The 19,472-nt window shown below is 39.6% G+C and overlaps 1 protein-coding gene across 2 annotated transcripts in view; it reads left to right on the forward strand.

The window, feature by feature from the left end:
• The window catches only part of SLC5A3 (solute carrier family 5 member 3), a 31,701-nt gene extending 12,595 nt beyond the window's left edge, over positions 1-19,106 (forward strand). The window contains exons 1-3 of one of the 2 annotated variants that reach the window (XM_058523051.1): positions 2,324-8,689; positions 9,877-9,959; positions 11,049-19,106. In XM_058523051.1, the coding sequence (XP_058379034.1) occupies positions 11,388-13,544 (2,157 nt within the window). In that variant the 5' untranslated portion in view covers positions 2,324-8,689; positions 9,877-9,959; positions 11,049-11,387 and the 3' untranslated portion in view covers positions 13,545-19,106. Of the gene's footprint in view, positions 1-2,323; positions 8,690-9,876; positions 9,960-11,048 lie in introns of those variants that run through there. The other variant, XM_058523050.1, reaches the window with a different exon arrangement.
• Positions 19,107-19,472: the final 366 nt, after the last annotated feature.

Raw genomic sequence — 19,472 nt, forward strand, 5'->3', positions numbered from 1 at the left:
TGTGATCTCCATTCACAAATGTAAAAGCTGAAGCAGAAAGGTGCCCAGGCTCGCAGAGCTCAGGAAGTGGCAGAGCCAGGATTCTGAAGGCAGTCTCAAACTAGGAGTTATACTTGTGAGTGCCGAATCTGTATAAAAGAGTGTGCGTCATAGTGGTAGTACTGTTCAAGAATGAAGGGAATATCTCACTTCTATCTTGAGTGCCTGCTGGGTGCCAGCGCCACCATGTGTTTGGGGAATATAGTGGTAAACTAAGACAAGTCTCAGCCTTCATGGAGCTTATATTCTAGGAAGGGAGACAAACTAGCAAATGCTATGAGGAAAAACGAAGCAGGATAGGGGGACAAAGTACGCAAATTCCATTTTTGTTAGCTTGCTCAGGCAAGGCAGAGCCTTACGTGAAGTGAGGGAGCGAGCCATGGCCATTAACTTGGGGCAGAAGAGCAGGAACACGTGCAGAGGGCTTGGAGTAGTTATCTTCCCTTCCATTCACCTCAGCAGGCTTTTGTTTTAGGTCATGTTCAAGCCTCTACTGGAAGAATTGACAGGGCATATGAGTTGTTTAATCCTCAATTTTTTTCCATAGGACTTTTTAATCTAGTAATCTATCTTGGTGATGTTGCCTTGAATCACGTTTTTCTCATTTTATGGAAGTGAGAATTAAGACAGACTCAGGCATACATAAAAGTTAAATAGTTTAATGAAATTCCATATTGTACCCCTCATGCAGTTTCAACAGTTAGTCAGCATTTACCAATCTTGCTTCATCTCCATTCCCAACCCCCACCTCCTTTTCTTTTACTGGAGTATTTTATATTTTCTTAGTTTTATTTTAAAATTGCAAGCCTTTAAAAGAGTTATAAGAACAGTTCAATTAACACGTATATGCTTCTTGCCTAGATCACCAATTGTTAGAATTGACCACATTTACTCTTTTTCTATTTGCACCATTTAAGAGTTGCAGGCATCTTGACATGCCTTTTTTAGGAATAAGAGCCTTTGTCCTAACCATGACATAACCATAACACTCAAATTTGACATTGATACAGTACTATTAAAAAACGTTCAAATTTACCCTGTTATTCCAGTAATATCCTTTAGTTTTTTAATCTAGTATTCAGTCAAGGATCATGCATTTAGTTGTTGCTTAGATTCCTTGATCTAGAAGAGTTCTCAAGCCTTTGTCATGAATGATAATGGTACTTTGAACAGAGTCTGGGCCTGCTGGTCTGCAGAATCCCTCGGTTTGGATTTGTCTAGTTACTTTCTCATGATTAGAGATAGGTTACACATTGCTGGCAGGAATGTTACGTAGGGATGTCAGTGTATCATATCAGGAGGCGTGTCACTTTGTCCCACTGTTGTTAAGCAGTCATTGGGTTTAGATGATATCCGCAAGATTGTTCCATGGTAAATGTACATTTTTTCCTTTTGTAATTAGTGATTTATGGAGTGACAAACTTGAGACTGAATAGTCTTTTCTCCAAGTCTTCCACTGGTCTTAGCATCTCTTGAGGATTCTGAATCACTTATTGCTGGAGTACTTTAAAGCAAATGCAGATATAAAATTTCACCTGTAATGGGGCTGGCCCGGTGGTGCAAGCGGTTGGGTGCACGCGCTCTGCTGCGGCGGCCCGGGGTTCGCTGGTTCGGATCCCGGGCGCGCACCGACGCACTGCCTTGGCAAGCCATGCTGTGGCGGCGTCCCATATAAAGTGGAGGAGGATGGGCACGGATGTTAGCCCAGGGCCGTCTTCCTCGGCAAAAAAAGAGGAGGATTGGCGGATGTTAGCACAGGGCTGATCTCCTCACAAAAAAAAAAAAAAAAATTTCACCTGTAAATATTTAGTATGTATGTAAAAGATAAGGGCTTTTAAAAAAAAAAAAAAAACCACAGTGCCTTGATGACACTGAACTACAGTTCCTTAACGTCTGATATCCATGGTCACATTTCCTGAATTGTCTCAAATGTTTCTCTGCAGTTGGTTGGTTGAATCTAAACAAAGTCCACAGGTTACAGTTGCTTGATGGCCTCTTTAAGTTTTTTATTCTGTAATAGCTTCCCCACCCTTCCTCCCTTTCTGAGTTAGGTTGATCATTTCCTGGTGTTTTTTGTGTTCTTCTATTCCGAGTATTTTCTGTAAACTTGTAGTGAGAAATTTGATTAGGTTCAGGTTGTTTGGTTTTGCAAGAGTACATAAGTGGTACTGGGTGTAGCATCACATCAGGAAGCACATATGTCTGCCATTATTGATAAGATTAATTCTGTGGGTGCAGATATATATATATATTTTTTTTGTGTGTGTGTGTGCGTGAGGAAGATCGGCCCTGAGCTAACATCTGCCAATCTTCCTCCTTTTTGCTGAGGAAGACTGGCCCTGGGCTAACATCCATGCCCATCTTCCTCCACTTTATATGGGACGCCGCCACAGCATGGCTTGACAAGCGGTGCATCGGTGCGCGCCTGGGATCTGAACCGGCGAACCCCGGGCCTCCGCAGTGGAGCGTGCGCGCGTAACCGTTTGCGCTTAACCGTTATGTGCCACCGGGCCAGCCCCTGTGGGTGCAGATATTGTCAGCTTCATCCACCCGTTCTGAAGTCCCCCATCAGCCATTCATGTCAGGGTTCTAGCATCCCTTGTAATCATTGCCTAGGTCCATCATTTCATTAGAGATTGTGAAGGGTGATTTTCTAATTGCATCATTCCTTCTGTAAGAATTAGCTAGATTTTTTCTGACTTATGTTTATTTCTACTTTTTTATGTGTATCTTCCTGGGGAGTGTTGTGAAAGGATACATTCTTCATCTTTACTTCACAGCGGATGTTTCTGGACTGTCTTAGTGATCCTCTGATAGGTCCTCAGTTTTCTCATCTGTAAACTGGGGATAATTATCATGCTTACCTCTTGGGGCTTTTGTGAGGACTAGATGAGCTGCTACATGTAGTGTAAAAATGGTGCCTAGCACTAACTAGTGTTGGTAAATGGTAGTTATTAACGTAACTTTTTGGGTTTTGTGGGAACATTTAACTCTTCAACTGTAATGGAGAGGTGGAGAAGGGAGAGGTTCTTCCTAAGTTGACATCAGCAGGAGCCTGGACTTGGTGAGCTGAAGGGAAGTGCTGTTTGACTACACCGACCTGTCTTTTTGATGTGGAAAAGGCTGTCATACAAGAAGCACTTGCATAAGGGAGGTCTGCACATACCACTGCACACTGTGAAGTGGATGTTGACAGTTGCAGGAGTAAAAGCTGGAGCCCATTCTGAAATGGGGTTAGTACAATGAAGGGAAGTGGGCCCCTGTGCAGTGAGTAGGTAGGATGAGATGGTAACTCCAGATACAGATTTTTACTACGTCATAGCCCATTGAGATTTTTATCTGAACAAAGGGCATTCTTGCCTAGTTTGATTTGCCTTGTTGTCATTCCATACACCCTCAGAGCTGTTTGAGATTGCTGATCAGTTTGGTGGGGAGGAAATGCTCTCTTCCTTGGCCTTTTAATCTGCCATCTCGCTCTTTTTTGTTTTTTTTGAGGCAAATTGGCCCTGAGCTAACGTCTGTTGCCAATCCTCTTCTTTTTGCTTGAGGAAGATTGTTGCTGAGCTAACTTCTGTGCCCATCTTCCTCTATTTTGTATGTGGGTCACCACCACAGCATGGCTTGGTGAGCAGTGTGTAGGTCTGCACCCAGGATCCGAACCCGCAAACCCTGGGCTGCTGAAGCGGAGTGTGCGAACTTAACCTCTACGCCACCAGGCTGGCCCATAATCTGCCATCTCTTATTGCTTAAAACCACTATTGATGATTGTGTGGGATATTGGAAATTTAACACTGTTGTTCAGGTACTTAGTCATTAATATTTGATTCATTTATTTAACAAACATTTGAGCACCTGCAGTGTGCAAGTCTGTTCTAGACACAGACCACATCAGTGACAACACAGACAAAAATCTCTGCCCTCGTGGAGTTGACATTCTGGTGGTGAGGAGACAAACATAAGTGAGTGTTACGGAATATTAGAAGGTGTTGAGTGCTATGGAAAAAGAATAAAGCAGGAATAAGGAGGGACTGAGATTGTTAGGGAAATTACTTTTGAGCAAAGATGTAAATGAGAGGAGAGCAAGTCTTGTGAAAATGTGAAAGTGCAGAGTGTACCCTGCACAGGGAACAGCCAGGTCAAGGCCCAGAGGTGTGTTTGGTACATTGTGAGTAAAGGGATGACTGCTGCGTTTATTAATACCCTTTAGTGGGCCAAGGGCCAAAGCTTGGAGACAGGTTAAGATGCTTAGGGCAGTTAAATTAACTGGATGAGATGGGATGGTGATTTGGACCAAGGTGCTAGCAGTTGAGATGATAAGTGGTCTGATTCTGGATATATTTTCAACGTAGAGCCAACAGGCTAATGGATTGATTTTGTGTGGGTTGAGAGAGAAAGTGAGCAAGCAGTCAAGGATGACTGATATTTTGAGGCTTGAGCAATAGTGAGCATGGAGTTGCCATTCTCTGAGATGAGGAAGACTGAGAGTAGTACAGGTTTAAGGGTATGAGCCAAATGATTCGTACTCCCAGACAAAGGGATAGGTGGTCACAAACACTTCATTCAATAAGAACAGTCATCCATAGATTTTACTATGGGAACTCTTAGATCTATAGATCATATATAGCCAGTTCTTTTACCCTAATGTCTTAAAGATGTGCAAGTTAGCAGGAGAAGGAAGATTGGCTTGGATAGATTCATATAGCCCATGGTAACAAAGTCAGGTGTAGAAGAGACTTGGAGACTTAGTTTTTTATTCTCTGGTGGAAGGGCTAGTTAACACTGAGAAAGGGAATGAAGGCAAAAGCGTTGGACTTGGATGCTGAGAACCTGGGTGAGCCCTGGTCTTGTAGCTGACACTTGTCAAGTTTTTTCTGCTCTTTGTGTTTACACTTACCTAAGAAGCCTGTGCCTGGGACTTCTTTCTGTTTTGAATCTCTTCATTTTCTCCATACATATATCCATTCGCGTATGATCATACATAAATGCTTCCGTTGAATTTTATCTTATGTGCTGTTTGTATTCTTTTGTTAACATTTGTTGTATATACATCTCAAGTATTTTCTCTGCAAGCGGAGATTTTTAAACATGATGTTGAATGATCTCTTACTAGTTAATATTATTCATGTTTCTATCAATAAAGAAATGTCCTTTTCATTGAAGGTGGTATTGCCTAGTGATTAAGGGCAGAAGCTATTTAGATAGACAGATGCGAGTGCAAATCCTGACGTAAACACAAATAACTGCTTCCTGGGGCAGGTTATACTACCTCCTTGGTCTCAGTTTTCTCATGTGTAAAATGATTATAATAATTGCTCTTACTCACGATTGTTATGAGGATTAAAGTAATGCGCCCAACACTCTAGGCACAAGGTGTTAGGACTTAGGTCAGTAAGTGTCAGGTTTTAATTTTTTCTCTCCATTATTTATAACTCACTTATCTTTGATAACCAGTTTTTTGCAAGTGAGTAGTGCTGAGTCTCTTGAATTCTTCCCATTAAGAGTTAACACAGGGCCGGCCCCGTGGCTTAGCGGTTAAGTGCGCACACTCCGCTGCTGGCGGCCCAGGTTCGGATCCCGGGCGCGCACTGACGCACCGCTTCTCTGGCCATGCTGAGGCCGTGTCCCACATACAGCAACTAGAAGGATGTGCAACTATGACATACAACTATCTACTGGGGCTTTGGGGGAAAAATAAATAAATAAAATTATGAAAAAAAAAAGTTAACACAAAAGTTTAGTCATTGGGCTTACATGATATGGTATCATAGGCACTGCTGCACTGTCATGTCATATTTTCATTTCTCTAACAATAATAGATTATTGGAGTTTGCTCCATATACATGATTTAGTGTCATCCACGTAAAAGTTGAAACCAGTGGTAGTTTCAAAGTTGGCCCCATACCAGAAAGGTCTTCATTATGAGATGACTTTTTTTCTTTTTTTTAAAGAAAAAACATCGTGAGCCAAACTTCTATATTGATAGAAGCAACTTAAAAATGAGTATATCTTGGGGGATGTGTATATGTGCATGAAATGATAAATCTGGTGGTTTATGAACTTTTCTAGGTGAATAAGGTTTTGTTTGAAGAAGTGGTTTATTTACAGGGGAATCCATCCCTCCTAACCCTCCCTCCCACAATATGTGAGGTTGCTAAAAGAGCTGTTTTGTTTGGCGGAGGGTTGCTGGAGGGGGCTTAAGTCCCTCCCCCCACCGCCAGTGGTACAAAGGGACTAGAAATCCTCAGAGTACAGTTTGAATGTCATTTGAGTTCAATTAGTTTCATACATTTCTTAGGTTTTTGAATAGCCGAGGTTGTAGATATAATAGAATTGTTTTGTCAGATATAAAGGTAAACTCCTTAAATGTTTTAGGGACTGTTACATCATACAATTACGTGTAGTGTTGTCTTCAGCTCCACTTATAATTTAAAATTGGCTGGAATTCATATTAGTTGTTAGGAACATGTTTTGCTTTGAAGTGTCACTAATAAACCACTGCCGTATCCATGCTCTACAATTTTGAAGTAAGGGAGGGTTGAGGAAGGTCATGTAGGAGTACGTATGTCCTCTGTACCAGTCATTATTAATCTATTCCACTAGTGGAATTTGCTTTACTGGACCTTGAATCAAGATGACAGAAGTGAAAACATCTGTGAAAAGTCTGTAAGTAGAATTTTATATAAATTTATTTTTTTGTATTTGAATGAAGTGATATAAATAGGAGCTAATAGTTGATGAGGTCGTTGGGAGCCTCTCTAAAATATTTGTGAGAGAACTGCATGTTTAATGCATTGTTTTATCTGTAATGAGGATCCTAATATCCCTGGCATATAGACAGTTGAGTTTGAAAGGAGCCGATGTCATCACTCCCAGTCTAGATGAGTTGTAGAAGGTGAAGGGACATTTCTTGAGCACCTGCCTGTTGCCCTGGGCAATATTACGTGCTTTCTGTATGTTACTTATTCCTTCTTAAATCGTTAGGATTTAGGTGGTGGTTTCATTTTACAAATGAGACAGTTGAGGCTCGTAGAGATTATTTGCCTGAAATCCTGCAGTTAGGAGGGACAGAGCGTGGGCCCCAGCCCTTCAAAGCTTGTCTGCTTTCATGACCACGCCACCTACTCATGTAAGTTTCCACAGGTGTCTGTGTGTTCTGTATCCCTTAAAATACTGGTAAAGTGAATATTTTTCATTGGATTAGAATATGAGCAATACTTGGCAGGCCTACTGTTGACAGTGCTAGGCTGGGCCTGTTCAGATTGTCCTTTGAGTGTGTGGTTTTTAAATGACTCCAAAGCTAAAATATTGTTGTTAGGTCACTTTTAAGGCCACTGTCTTCTACCCTTTGTTTAGCCCGCGTGCCTCATTGAATTTATTATGATTTGGAGCCCTGATGGCTTTAGGGATTGTTTTTCTTGTTCTCTGTTTGGTTTTTGTGACAGGTAACTTTCTTTTTAGATAAAGTGACCATATGTCCTGGGTTTTACAGATTGTCCCAGAGTAATTTCCTAGTTTGAAAGATAAATTGTATGGTCGTCCTAGGTATTAGAAGAAAGATGTTGGATTTGGTCACTATATCTAATTATATTTTGGTTATATTACCTGAAGGAGTTCAATAGCTGATTTAAATTTGGTCTTTACTAGTTCAAATGCAGCAAATATTTATGTGTTCTTCTCTATTTGGATTAATTCTTCAGTTGTAATTTAATTCATCCAAGTACGTGAAACAGTACCAAAATTGTATTCTAATTTTGTGGAAAACTGTAGAAAACATTACTTTCTGAGAAGAAAGCCCCCTTTTTTGGGGGGACTCTGCTCTGTTTCAGAAAATCCTTGTTGTTTGAGATTCGGTGAAATCTATTTTGCCTATTGCCACTAGGGGACCATTTCTTTATACATTCTACAAATATTACTCTCATTATAGAAGTAATTGTTTTCTTAAAACTGTACTACTAAGGAACCAACTCCCATATTTATTATATCTACTTTATTACTTGTCCCATGTTTCTCACTTGAGATTTCCTTGAATTGTGAACCAACTTAGTCCTAGAAATACAAAAAGACAAATTAAAAAGCTTTATTTTAGCTGAAGAAAAAATTTTTCCATGTATATTCTTTCTAAAAATAAAGGAACTCTGGATAGTATTCATTGTATTTTTGTTGTAGAAATGTTTACTTCTTTAAAAGAAAGAGAAAAAAATATGTAAAACTTATATTGTATATTTTATTTGGAATCATTTTTAAGGACTGCACAATCTATCTCCTAAAAGACTTGACATTCAAGGCTGTGACTATCATGACTAGAATGTGAAATTTAGCTGCATTGTATTATAGTATTTTATATTTTTCTACAAACTAAATTGACCTATTTTTGGTTTTTTGTTTTGTTTTTCCTTTCTCAGTCTTTGCCAGGTGCTGGTCTCTGGATGTTTTTTGTTTAAATTGGAAAAATCTTAAACCTGCCCACAGACTGGTATGGTATCCAGTGAGATGGGGACTGTCGGCCATGGCTTTTGAAGCATCTGAGGAGGCATAGGCGGAAAGAGTTGAGAACTCAGCCTTGAGCTCGAGTTTGTCCACTCCCTGCTTCCTCTCCCATAGGCAGAACGTCTTTTCTCTCTAGCTTACCTGCTATTCTAGAGATTGAGAGGTTAGACCTAGCATAAGAATTTCAGCCCATCTGAGCATTCATCAGGGAGCAGAATATGGTGTAGATATCTAACTTGCATAAGTCATATTTGACAGTGGAAAACACTGTTAGTGATACTAGCAGTGCTTCCTAGTGATGGAGGAAGGAAGTGCTTGTTTTGTTTCTGAGCACTTCGTTCTCTCCACAAATAAGCTTCTGCAGTGGCTACTATAGCACACACCCTACCCCACCTCCCCTCCACACAAAATCAGAAGCAGTCTGGGTGTTTGTCCCTTCTTGGGGAAACACATGGTCAACTACTGCCATTGAGAAGAGTGACACCTGAAAGGGCCCTTCTGACAGTGAGCTAGTTATCTGTGTGAGTTGAAAGAAGTGGCGAGGGTATGGCTGGGATGTTGGATGGCAGGGAGAGCTCTGTTGAAGGCAGGATTTCATAACTGCCAACGACAGTTTTCATTGTAATGAAGGACCTGACCCTTATACTGAAATGTTAAAGGTACCCTTTTAAATAATTAATGTTTATTAGTCATCTGATTAGATTTTATTAAAATTTAGATGATTTTTCCTAAATAATGTCCAAGTATTTCTCTAAAAACCGGAAAGTTTTTGGGATGGGGAAGTGGTCATAGAAATATGACTGGCTTCAGGGTTTGGCAGGTGTGAAGTGATACAAATCCCAGCTTTTAGTGTATTTTGTGCTTTTGTCTGGCAGTTTTATTTATGCCACTGGCTTTTAGAAGGAAGGATTTTAATCAGTTTTCTTAGTATAATTATTGTAGTGTTTTATACTTTAAACAGGCGTAGTGGTGGGATTAAGATGTTTCTGTCTAGGCCTAGGCAGCTTTGTGAATTAGACCTAATAACCTAATTCGGTAGGGCATTTGTCTGTAGACAGTTTTCCAGCTCCTTTCTTTGCCAGTGAGAGTTGTGTTTTTTAGTTTTTAGTACTATGGTCTATTTCAAACAGTTTTGAAAAGAGGTGGCTTTAGTATCATTTGTAGGACTTAAGTTTGCTACTGAATTTTAAAGGATAATGCCTAGATTCATCAAAAAGTATCTGCTTTCTCAAGCATAGCATAGACTTCACTTTGAGGTTGCCTTATCACAAAAGGAGAAATCACTCTAGAAGTTAACGTGTGGAAGGCATCAGGTTGAATAACAAAATGTTTTTCATATTGATCTTCCAGCTACAATTATAATTAACTTCGAAGATTCAGAATTTGTCTCTTTTCCAGGAGAAAAACCATCAAATTCATAAACTCGATTTTAGGTAAATTTAAATGTCTGTTTTGCAGAGTGATTTTCTTAATCTAGGACTGAAAAATATCTGATTGACTTATTGAAGATAATTTATTATCTAACGGTTGTCAAATGTCTGTTTTGTTGAGGTTTGCAAGATAGAATAATCAAATTATTTTTCAGTCTTTCAGGAAATTTTTCTCCTTTTCCCTCCTCTCCTTGCTTTCTATACCCTTCAACAAGAAAGCATTAAAAGGAAAAAAAATTCAACAAAATCAAACCCTGAGTCAGTGCCTTTATCCTCTCAGATTCTCTTGGAAATATTGCCTGATGAAAAGGAAGGGACGGAAATTACCTTTGTGAACCTTTTTTTTATTCTTCCGATGTCTTCCTTCTAGTGAATGGAAAGAATAAAATTTTAGGTTGTTTCATAAGTTATATGTTCCTAGATTTTTTGTGTGGGATGTCTTATTTCCCTTTAGGGCAGGAGTCATCTCACAGTTTCTAGGTTACTATATGTTAACTAGCACAGATGTACATTTGTAGTAGGAATTTAGGAGAACTTTAAAACAATGGATTTGCACAGACTAAGCGATATTTGGTTTTGTGTTTGGGAGTAGATGGTAACACCCGGTAAACACCACTTGCATGTTCCATCCAGGCCCCTAACTGGCTATAAAGTGCATTACTCTTAGGCTTCGTAGTAGTTGAAGATTCATTTTGGTGCCCTTATTGTGAATAATTAGTGTCCCCCACCTGCCCCTTTAAGGTGCTTTAGGATCTTGGTACCTGTTCCAGTCTGAGACTACCACAGTAAGACAAGAAAGGGCAATGTCATGGTAGGCAGTTTGTAGTTGCTAGAGAAGTTAGGCCACTTAGTTATGAGGTTGATGAATTTTTGTTCTCAGTTCAAAATGAAAAATATTCTCACTGACTTTAATTATCAGATGTGATAGTATAGGTTGCTCTTTCCTGTGGAACCGAAATATATTTTAAAAGTTTTTTTTCTTTTTATAAAGAATGTCTTGTTGCGCCGTTTTGCTAGACTGAAAGTTTCCTCATCACCTGGTGAGACCCTCCTCTAATTCAATCTTTGTCTTTTGTCTTTGCTGCCTTGCAGGGTTGGTACAGTAGGCTTCACTAGACTTAGCTGCAACTCAGAATTTCTCCTCCAGCACCTGAGTAAATGCTGATGGTCTTGTGGAGAGTGGATTAAGAGTACGAGCTAAGTTCTCAATCCCAATTAAGAAGCGGAGGAAAATTTAAACTGTCTCCTTCAAAGTTTATCACAACCACCACCATCAAGACAGCAAACCAAAGGACAAAGACTTTGACCTGCTTTGTTGCTCTGTGTAGTCCAGTTCACGTATGGTTTACAGACTTGGCTGGGGTTACTAATGAGTAAATAAAAAATCGGACACTTCTGTCATTGGACACTTTTATTCACAAAGTTACCAAAATGAGGGCTGTACTGGAGACAGCAGACATTGCCATAGTGGCCCTGTATTTTATCCTGGTCATGTGCATTGGTTTTTTTGCCATGTGGAAATCTAACAGAAGCACCGTGAGTGGATACTTCCTGGCGGGGCGCTCTATGACCTGGGTAGCGATTGGTGCCTCTCTGTTTGTGAGCAATATTGGGAGTGAGCACTTCATTGGGCTGGCAGGATCTGGAGCTGCAAGTGGATTTGCAGTGGGCGCGTGGGAATTCAATGCCTTACTGCTTTTGCAACTTCTGGGATGGGTTTTCATCCCGATTTACATCCGGTCAGGGGTATACACCATGCCTGAATACTTGTCCAAGCGATTTGGTGGCCATAGGATTCAGGTCTATTTCGCAGCCTTGTCTCTGATTCTCTATATCTTCACCAAGCTCTCAGTGGATCTGTATTCGGGTGCCCTCTTTATCCAGGAGTCTTTGGGTTGGAACCTTTATGTGTCTGTTATCCTGCTCATTGGCATGACTGCTTTACTGACTGTCACCGGAGGCCTTGTTGCAGTGATCTACACAGACACTCTACAAGCTCTGCTCATGATCGTTGGGGCACTCACGCTTATGATTATTAGCATGATGGAGATTGGCGGGTTTGAGGAAGTTAAGAGAAGGTACATGTTGGCCTCACCCAATGTCACTTCCATCTTGTTGACATACAACCTTTCCAACACAAATTCATGTAATGTCCACCCTAAGAAAGATGCACTGAAAATGTTGCGGAATCCAACAGATGAAGATGTTCCGTGGCCTGGATTTGTTCTTGGGCAGACCCCAGCTTCAGTATGGTACTGGTGTGCTGACCAAGTCATCGTGCAGAGGGTCCTAGCGGCTAAAAACATTGCTCATGCCAAAGGCTCTACTCTTATGGCTGGCTTCCTAAAGCTTCTGCCAATGTTTATTATAGTTGTCCCAGGAATGATTTCCAGGATACTGTTTGCTGATGATATAGCTTGCATCAACCCAGAGCACTGCATGCAAGTGTGTGGAAGCAGAGCTGGGTGCTCTAATATTGCTTACCCACGCCTGGTGATGAAGCTGGTTCCCGTGGGCCTCCGGGGCTTAATGATGGCAGTGATGATTGCAGCTCTGATGAGTGACTTGGACTCTATCTTTAACAGTGCCAGTACCATATTCACCCTTGATGTATACAAACTCATCCGCAAGAGTGCAAGCTCCCGGGAACTCATGATCGTGGGGAGGATATTTGTGGCTTTTATGGTGGTGATCAGCATTGCGTGGGTGCCAATCATCGTGGAGATGCAAGGAGGCCAGATGTACCTTTACATTCAGGAGGTAGCAGATTACCTGACACCCCCGGTTGCAGCCCTGTTCCTCCTGTCAATTTTCTGGAAGCGCTGCAATGAACAAGGGGCTTTCTATGGTGGAATGGCTGGCTTTGTTCTTGGAGCAGTCCGTTTGATACTGGCCTTTGCCTACCGTGCCCCAGAATGTGACCAACCTGACAACAGGCCAGGCTTCATCAAAGACATCCATTACATGTATGTGGCCACAGCATTGTTTTGGGTCACAGGACTCATTACTGTCATTGTTAGCCTTCTCACACCACCTCCCACGAAGGAACAGATTCGTACCACCACCTTTTGGTCTAAGAAGAGCCTGGTAGTGAAGGAGAGCTGCTCCCCAAAAGACGAACCGTACAAGATGCAAGAAAAGAGCATTCTGAGATGCAATGAGAATAGTGAGTCCATCAACCGCATCATTCCCAATGGGAAATCTGAAGATAGCATTAAAGGTCTTCAGCCGGAAGATGTTAATCTGTTGGTGACCTGCAGAGAGGAGGGCAACCCAGTGGCTTCCTTAGGTCATTCAGAGGCAGAAACACCAGTAGATGCTTATTCCAATGGGCAAGCAGCTCTCATGGGTGAGAAAGAGAGAAAGAAAGAAACAGAGGATGGAAACCGGTACTGGAAGTTCATAGATTGGTTCTGTGGCTTTAAAAGTAAGAGCCTCAGCAAGAGGAGTCTCAGAGACCTGATGGAGGAGGAGGCTGTTTGTTTACAAATGTTGGAAGAGCCTCCACAAGTTAAACTAATACTAAATATTGGACTTTTTGCTGTGTGTTCACTTGGAATTTTCATGTTTGTTTATTTCTCCTTATGAACTTTAAAGGATATGATGAGACGTTAACTTAAGAAAATACTGGTCTTTGGAAAAAAAACTTATGTAACTTGCATCTCTCAGGCATTGTTTACGCTGTAGGTTTTAGCCAAATTTTACTTACCAGAAAATCATCTATTTGCAAGACTTTATTTTCCCAGAGATGGATGAAAGTAAATTTTCAACCTAAATGCAGTAAAACTTGTTTAACAGACTGAATTGTGCAAATGTGGTTTAAAATTTTCCATACCAAAGTAAGGAGAGACCAATTATTCTCATAGAACACTTAGAGCAGAATATATGCTAAGATACTACAAATAAGGTATACTGTCTGCACTGCCAAATCTTGGTAGACCTTAACCTGAAGTAGAAGACTTGCTCATTTTAAAGTTTTCTCTCTGTCTCTGTAATCCCTACCACCATTAAAAAATGAATTTGTGCACATTGTGTAATTAGTTATGTGCTGAAAATTGAACTAATGTGCTTGTGGGGTACTTGTTTCAGGACAAGTTCGTTAGTTTACCCGGTTAGTTTCATTAGCATGAGCCTTTGGATTCTGATTACCAAAAGAAAGGAAGAAGAATGTTTTCCTGTAGCTGTTCTTGAACCACCAATATATGGAATGTTGAGAAAAAGTTTGTTCCAATTCTTTTTCTTTTCTTTTTTCCTACTTTGACTGAAGTTTAAGTGAACCATACTCAAATGACCACCAAGTCTGTCTTTATAAAGTTATATGTCATGATTGTATTGTTAAATTGATTATGGGGGAGAAAGTGAAGTAAACATTGCTGAAGATCCCCGAATTTATTGACCAAATTAAGCTTGTTTATATAGTTTGGGAATTAGCAGCCCCCAGGCAGTGTTCAGTCAACTTAAGCTAAACAGGTGATTACTCATATTCCACTAATTCTCTAGCTTTGTTCTTGTCATTTGGTAACATTCTTTATTAGCCAGATGATATGTCCAGAAATTTGAAGAAAAATTGACACTGCCTTTGTGTTGGGTTGCCTTCCTTGATTAGATCGTGATATTTTGAGGTTGAGTTTTTAGACGGAAAATTTAATTCTGAAATGATACTGTATCCTTGATAAGTTTTTTTTCCTGATTTACTTTTTTTCAAAAGACTTGCCGTCTGTACATGGCCCCTACATTTTTGTTTAAAAAGTTACAGTGATTTAGAGCATGAGGATGTTTCAATGTAAACTGGCCATCAGTAGCAGAAAACTCAAGAGTGCATGCTTTGCCATTGGTAGATTGTCAGTATAGTCTGTCTGTAGAATTGATAGCATGTTCAAGAGGTGCCATGAATAAGAGCTTCTGGGTTTAGTAGTGTGTCTTGTGGAGGATATTACAGGACTTGTGTAATTGTAGGACCTTCTTCTGTTTTGACATGGCTTGGTACCCAGTTGCAACCTTTATGGATGGGAATCATTTTTCACAGGCTGTGATTCCCGTCTGTGAGGACATGGTACAAAAGATGGTAGAGAAAAGCTCTTACAGATTATGTAGTTCTGTGTCTGTGTGTGCTCAGCACTGTCCTTTTTCCTCCATGACAGATGAAGGAAACTAATTGTGTATCTACTTTCTTTGACTTTTCTGTAATCTCTGATACTTTTTAAATTGCATGATTTTATTAAGCTTGTATTCTTTAGGGAAAATTATTACTTTTTTAGATACTTTTATAGATTTTGAATCAAAACTCAGTCCTAATGACTTTAAATTTTTTGTATTCTATAAACTAGTTTCATTATGATGGACTTGATTAGTCCAAAGTTGATTTTAGAAATTATCAGGTAGCATAATGTCTTCCCGTCTCCAGGGGGCTTTCTGACTGACTGAGTCTATAGATCAAAAAATAATTCATGTATGAATAGCATGATTTCTGAGAGCTTAGAGTGCCTTGTAGAATTTTTTTCTCAATTTCATTCTTAAGGTTTATAAGCAGGGGCCAAATAAGTAGGGACCATCCTTTTCTTATATGGAGGCTGAGACTGTGACATGTCCAAGGTTACAGTCTGTTGGGAAGAACAGAAAACTGGGTGTCTAAATCTGGACTCATGGTTTGTCGTCATCTTTTTTCAAAGGAACTGTTGTTCTTTGAGACAACCATTTGGAATTTGGGGAAATAATAGGATCTCAGATTTTTCAAATTGGCATTAAGTTGGATGAATTAAAATTTTCTTTGATTCTGAACACATTGCTGTGTAACTCAGCAGTGAGGATTGACATATTGGCTGGGCAGCCTTCTTAATCCTTCTATTTACAGCATCAATGAATAGGTGGTGTTTATGTGGATTTTTTCCCTCTTTATTTAATGTTGAGTCCTAACAGTTTAGGAGTATTAGGGTCCCCCTACCTTCTCTCTGCTGTTGTCTTAGTACAGTACATAAAATACATCATCTTGTGTCTGTCTGTGTGTACATAGCAGTAGGTCAAGTTTAGAGTACTAATGTCTGTAAATAAGGAATGACTTTAGCATATCCATTAGGATTGTTTATTCTTGCCAGTATAAACATCACTTTATTTAGACTGAAGTCCCTGAAGCTTGCCCTTCTTATTGCTTCCCAGTAATAGATAATGTGCTTGAATAAGTGTGTGAGTTGCTGATTGCAGCTTCATTTCAGCGGACCATTCTTCAGTCTATATTTCATTAAAATGACTATTCATGGAATGATACATGGTCTGTCTTAAGCTAGCAAAATGTTCGTACTTTACACTAACTAAATGGGTCCTAAATGATGACACTGATCTCTAGACATTAACATGTATATATTTTTATATTGCGTCAGGCTAAGGTTCAGAATTGACTGAGTGATATTGACTAAAATAGTTAGCTAAGAGTCAGAATGAAGTGAGGATACGAGTCTTCAAAGGTGGAGAAAAATACTGTCTTATCTGCTGTTAATGGTATCCCCAGTTCTTAAATTTTTGTCCTCTTGGGCAATCTTAGTGTCAAGATCTGATGAGAAGAGCTTATTACTGTGGTATGCAGAATGATTATTGGCTCCTTTGTGGGACCCTAATTTGTTCTTCCACCCCAAGATAGTAAGCGGCTTTTGAAACAGCTAAGCCAGTCTTTTTCCCCAGCCATTCTTTCCTGGTGAGGTTATCACTCTTATCTTTAGGTTCGAGAAGCATCAAGCAGTAGCATGGTGCTGTGTCCTTTGGCCTCAATTCAGCAGATCTGATCTCTCAAGGCTTCCTTTTCACTTGGCTCAAAGGATCCATTGTCTTTTTGCACAAAGAGGCTGGCCAGGGTCACATAGCCATAGCTTTTAGGGATGGCACCTCGAGTAGTTAGCAGGGACCCATTGCTCTGTGAAACTCCACATTTTAAGAATTCAGTGGAAGGTTGTTACTCAGTTCTCTAACCTGAGGCTAAGCGCCAGTGGGGGGTGCTGAAAAATCTTGTCAGAGTGATTAAAGTCTTTTAAGTGTCTACATTTCTCAATCCATTGCTTTCTTTCCTATACTGGGTGCGTGGATCTTCCCCTTTCTTTGAATATCATTTAATGTAGCCTATGGGTTATTCTCATTCTTTACTGTCCTGTATAGACTGGCCATATTAGCTGTTAAAAGGTTAGACCCATCAGTGTTCCCACTGAGCAGTATTTGGCTTACTTGCTCTCCTTATACTTTACTTCCCTGTGTCATTTTCGTCTGATGTATGATGGCTGGAAAGGACCACATGGATATCTCGTAGTGACACCTCACTATTCTCCAGGTTTGAGTTGAGAGATGTATAAAGACCATTCTTATTAAATTATGTGACTGCAGAGACTTGCCAGGACAAAATTTTCCTAAGAAGTTAGAAAAACTATTAAGTGAAATGCTGAGGAGTACCTGGGTGATACAGACTTAACAAGTTGGTAAAGGACAAACATTAGCTTAAGATGTGCAGACATAGAGTCATAGTCATTGAATTCTAGGACTGGAAGCATCTTGGCTGTCAGCTAGTTTTAAGTCCCTCCCCATATAGATTAGGGTACCAGTGAATAAGATCCAGCCTGTTCAACCCTGGTTTGATGTTAATTATTATAAAATATGAGTTTATTAACATATTTGAAGTTAAAATGACTGATATTTGATAGTGATACTTTAGTAGAAAAAAATGCTTTCAGGTTTCAGTATTCATAAGATTTCTCATTAGCCAGGTGTTAAATTGCTTAAGTCATTTCAATGTTGACATTAGCCTGAGCAGACTTCACAAATGGGCTATATTCCTATTTGTGTGTATACCCACTTACCATTCAGAGAGACTGGTCTCTCCCTTTGTCTTTCCTCTCGTTGCTTTAATTCTTCACCAGTTCTTTCTTTCATTACTTATCAAATTCCTATTTTGATCTTCTGTCAGCTTAATTCACTTTCAGGCTTATTGCCACGGTGGCAAAAGTGCTGCTTTGCTCCACCTTTGAAGACTTGGATCCACACAATTAAATGTAGTTGTCTGTAGCGTAAGTCTATTAGCTTAAACTATTAATTCTCAAGAATAATTTTCTCAGACTTTGTGTTCACTAATAATAATCAGTATTTTCTCAAAATTTCTTTTGCAAAAAGTAGGGAGGCAGCAATAATTAAAATTCATACAAGCCCCTTTGAAATGATGATATCACAATATAGAGAGGAATGGAGTTTTGTTTTGATGCCAGAAAGCCCTGTTCTTGTAGTAGTTAAAGGTAAAAAGTTGGAACTAATCAGTTGGCATATAGAGAAACCCTTTTGTATTAGTTAGGTGTGAAGCTGGGTTACGTAAGAAGTAATCTTTTGATTACTACACTTGTTTAGACTTGGTTGACTTAACTCAGGGCTGCAAACCCTCTTTTCTCCATTAAGGTCACTACTCTTAATTTGGTGTGCTCTTTGTCAAACTCTCCTGTCTGTTGAAAGACTAGGTATTCAGCTGCTTTGACTCCTAGGACAGAATTTAGCTAAGGTTCAAAATAATTAATAGGCTTTGTCAGCACTGAGTCCCACACCATTATTCACAGTCATATAATTTTTTTTTTTTTTAACTTCTCTCTCCAGTGCTGAGAATAAGGCTTTAAACTACTGATTCACCTTTAAAGGAATGTTGTGAGAATTGATGTAATTTATGTTGCTGTTTCCATCTCAAATCCTTTATAACAGATAGGATTTAGTTTTAGTTAAGCACCCAGTTTATCTGGTAACAGCCTTAACCATTGGCATATATTCTTCTACTCAGAAATAAACAAAAAGTTTGATGTTTCTGTATCGTTAATAATTTCATATACTTTAGTTTTTAGGAGAGGACCATAATATGAGGCTGTTGACTTACACCAGTAACTTTACTTTATGTAACAACTTTTAAGTTTGATTTGGTTACCTGGATCCATAGCATGTTTGACGAGAGGAATGCTAGAATAAGTAAGCAACTGAAGAGCAAGTCAAGACAGAGCACAGTGGTCTCAGATTCTTCTCAGTGAGGAGCAATGGCTTTGTTCTCAGCTCAGAAAAGCACTATATGGTAATTGTTGTCTATGATAATGAAGCCCCCCCCACCCCCAGGTCAAGACTGTAAACTGCAGAGAACTCTATCAGTAAGGAAAGTACGCATTTCGATGATTTCGGCAACAGCACAAGTTGACAGTAGATAACCACAACCTTATTGGAGACTTATATTTATCTTGGTAAATTCACCTTGTACCCTAGTGTTGCTGGATAAAGGAGTGTTTACTTTTTTTTTATTGCCTCTGGACAAACCGGTCTGGATAATTTTTTAGTATATCCGTAAGTGGAATGTTCCTTAGTAACTCACTTTTTTGTTATAATAGTTGGAAACTGAAATTAAGCTATTGCTGTATTGAAATCCCAAATTGGCAAAGGCCAATATATAGGGTATTCCATAATATATAATCAGCTCCTGAAGTTTGTGTGTTTTGATTAGTGCCTTCTGGTTGCCAATATTGACTT

This window comes from Diceros bicornis, chromosome 27 (genome assembly GCF_020826845.1).
Source record: "Diceros bicornis minor isolate mBicDic1 chromosome 27, mDicBic1.mat.cur, whole genome shotgun sequence".
NCBI classification, from domain to species: Eukaryota; Metazoa; Chordata; class Mammalia; order Perissodactyla; family Rhinocerotidae; genus Diceros; species Diceros bicornis.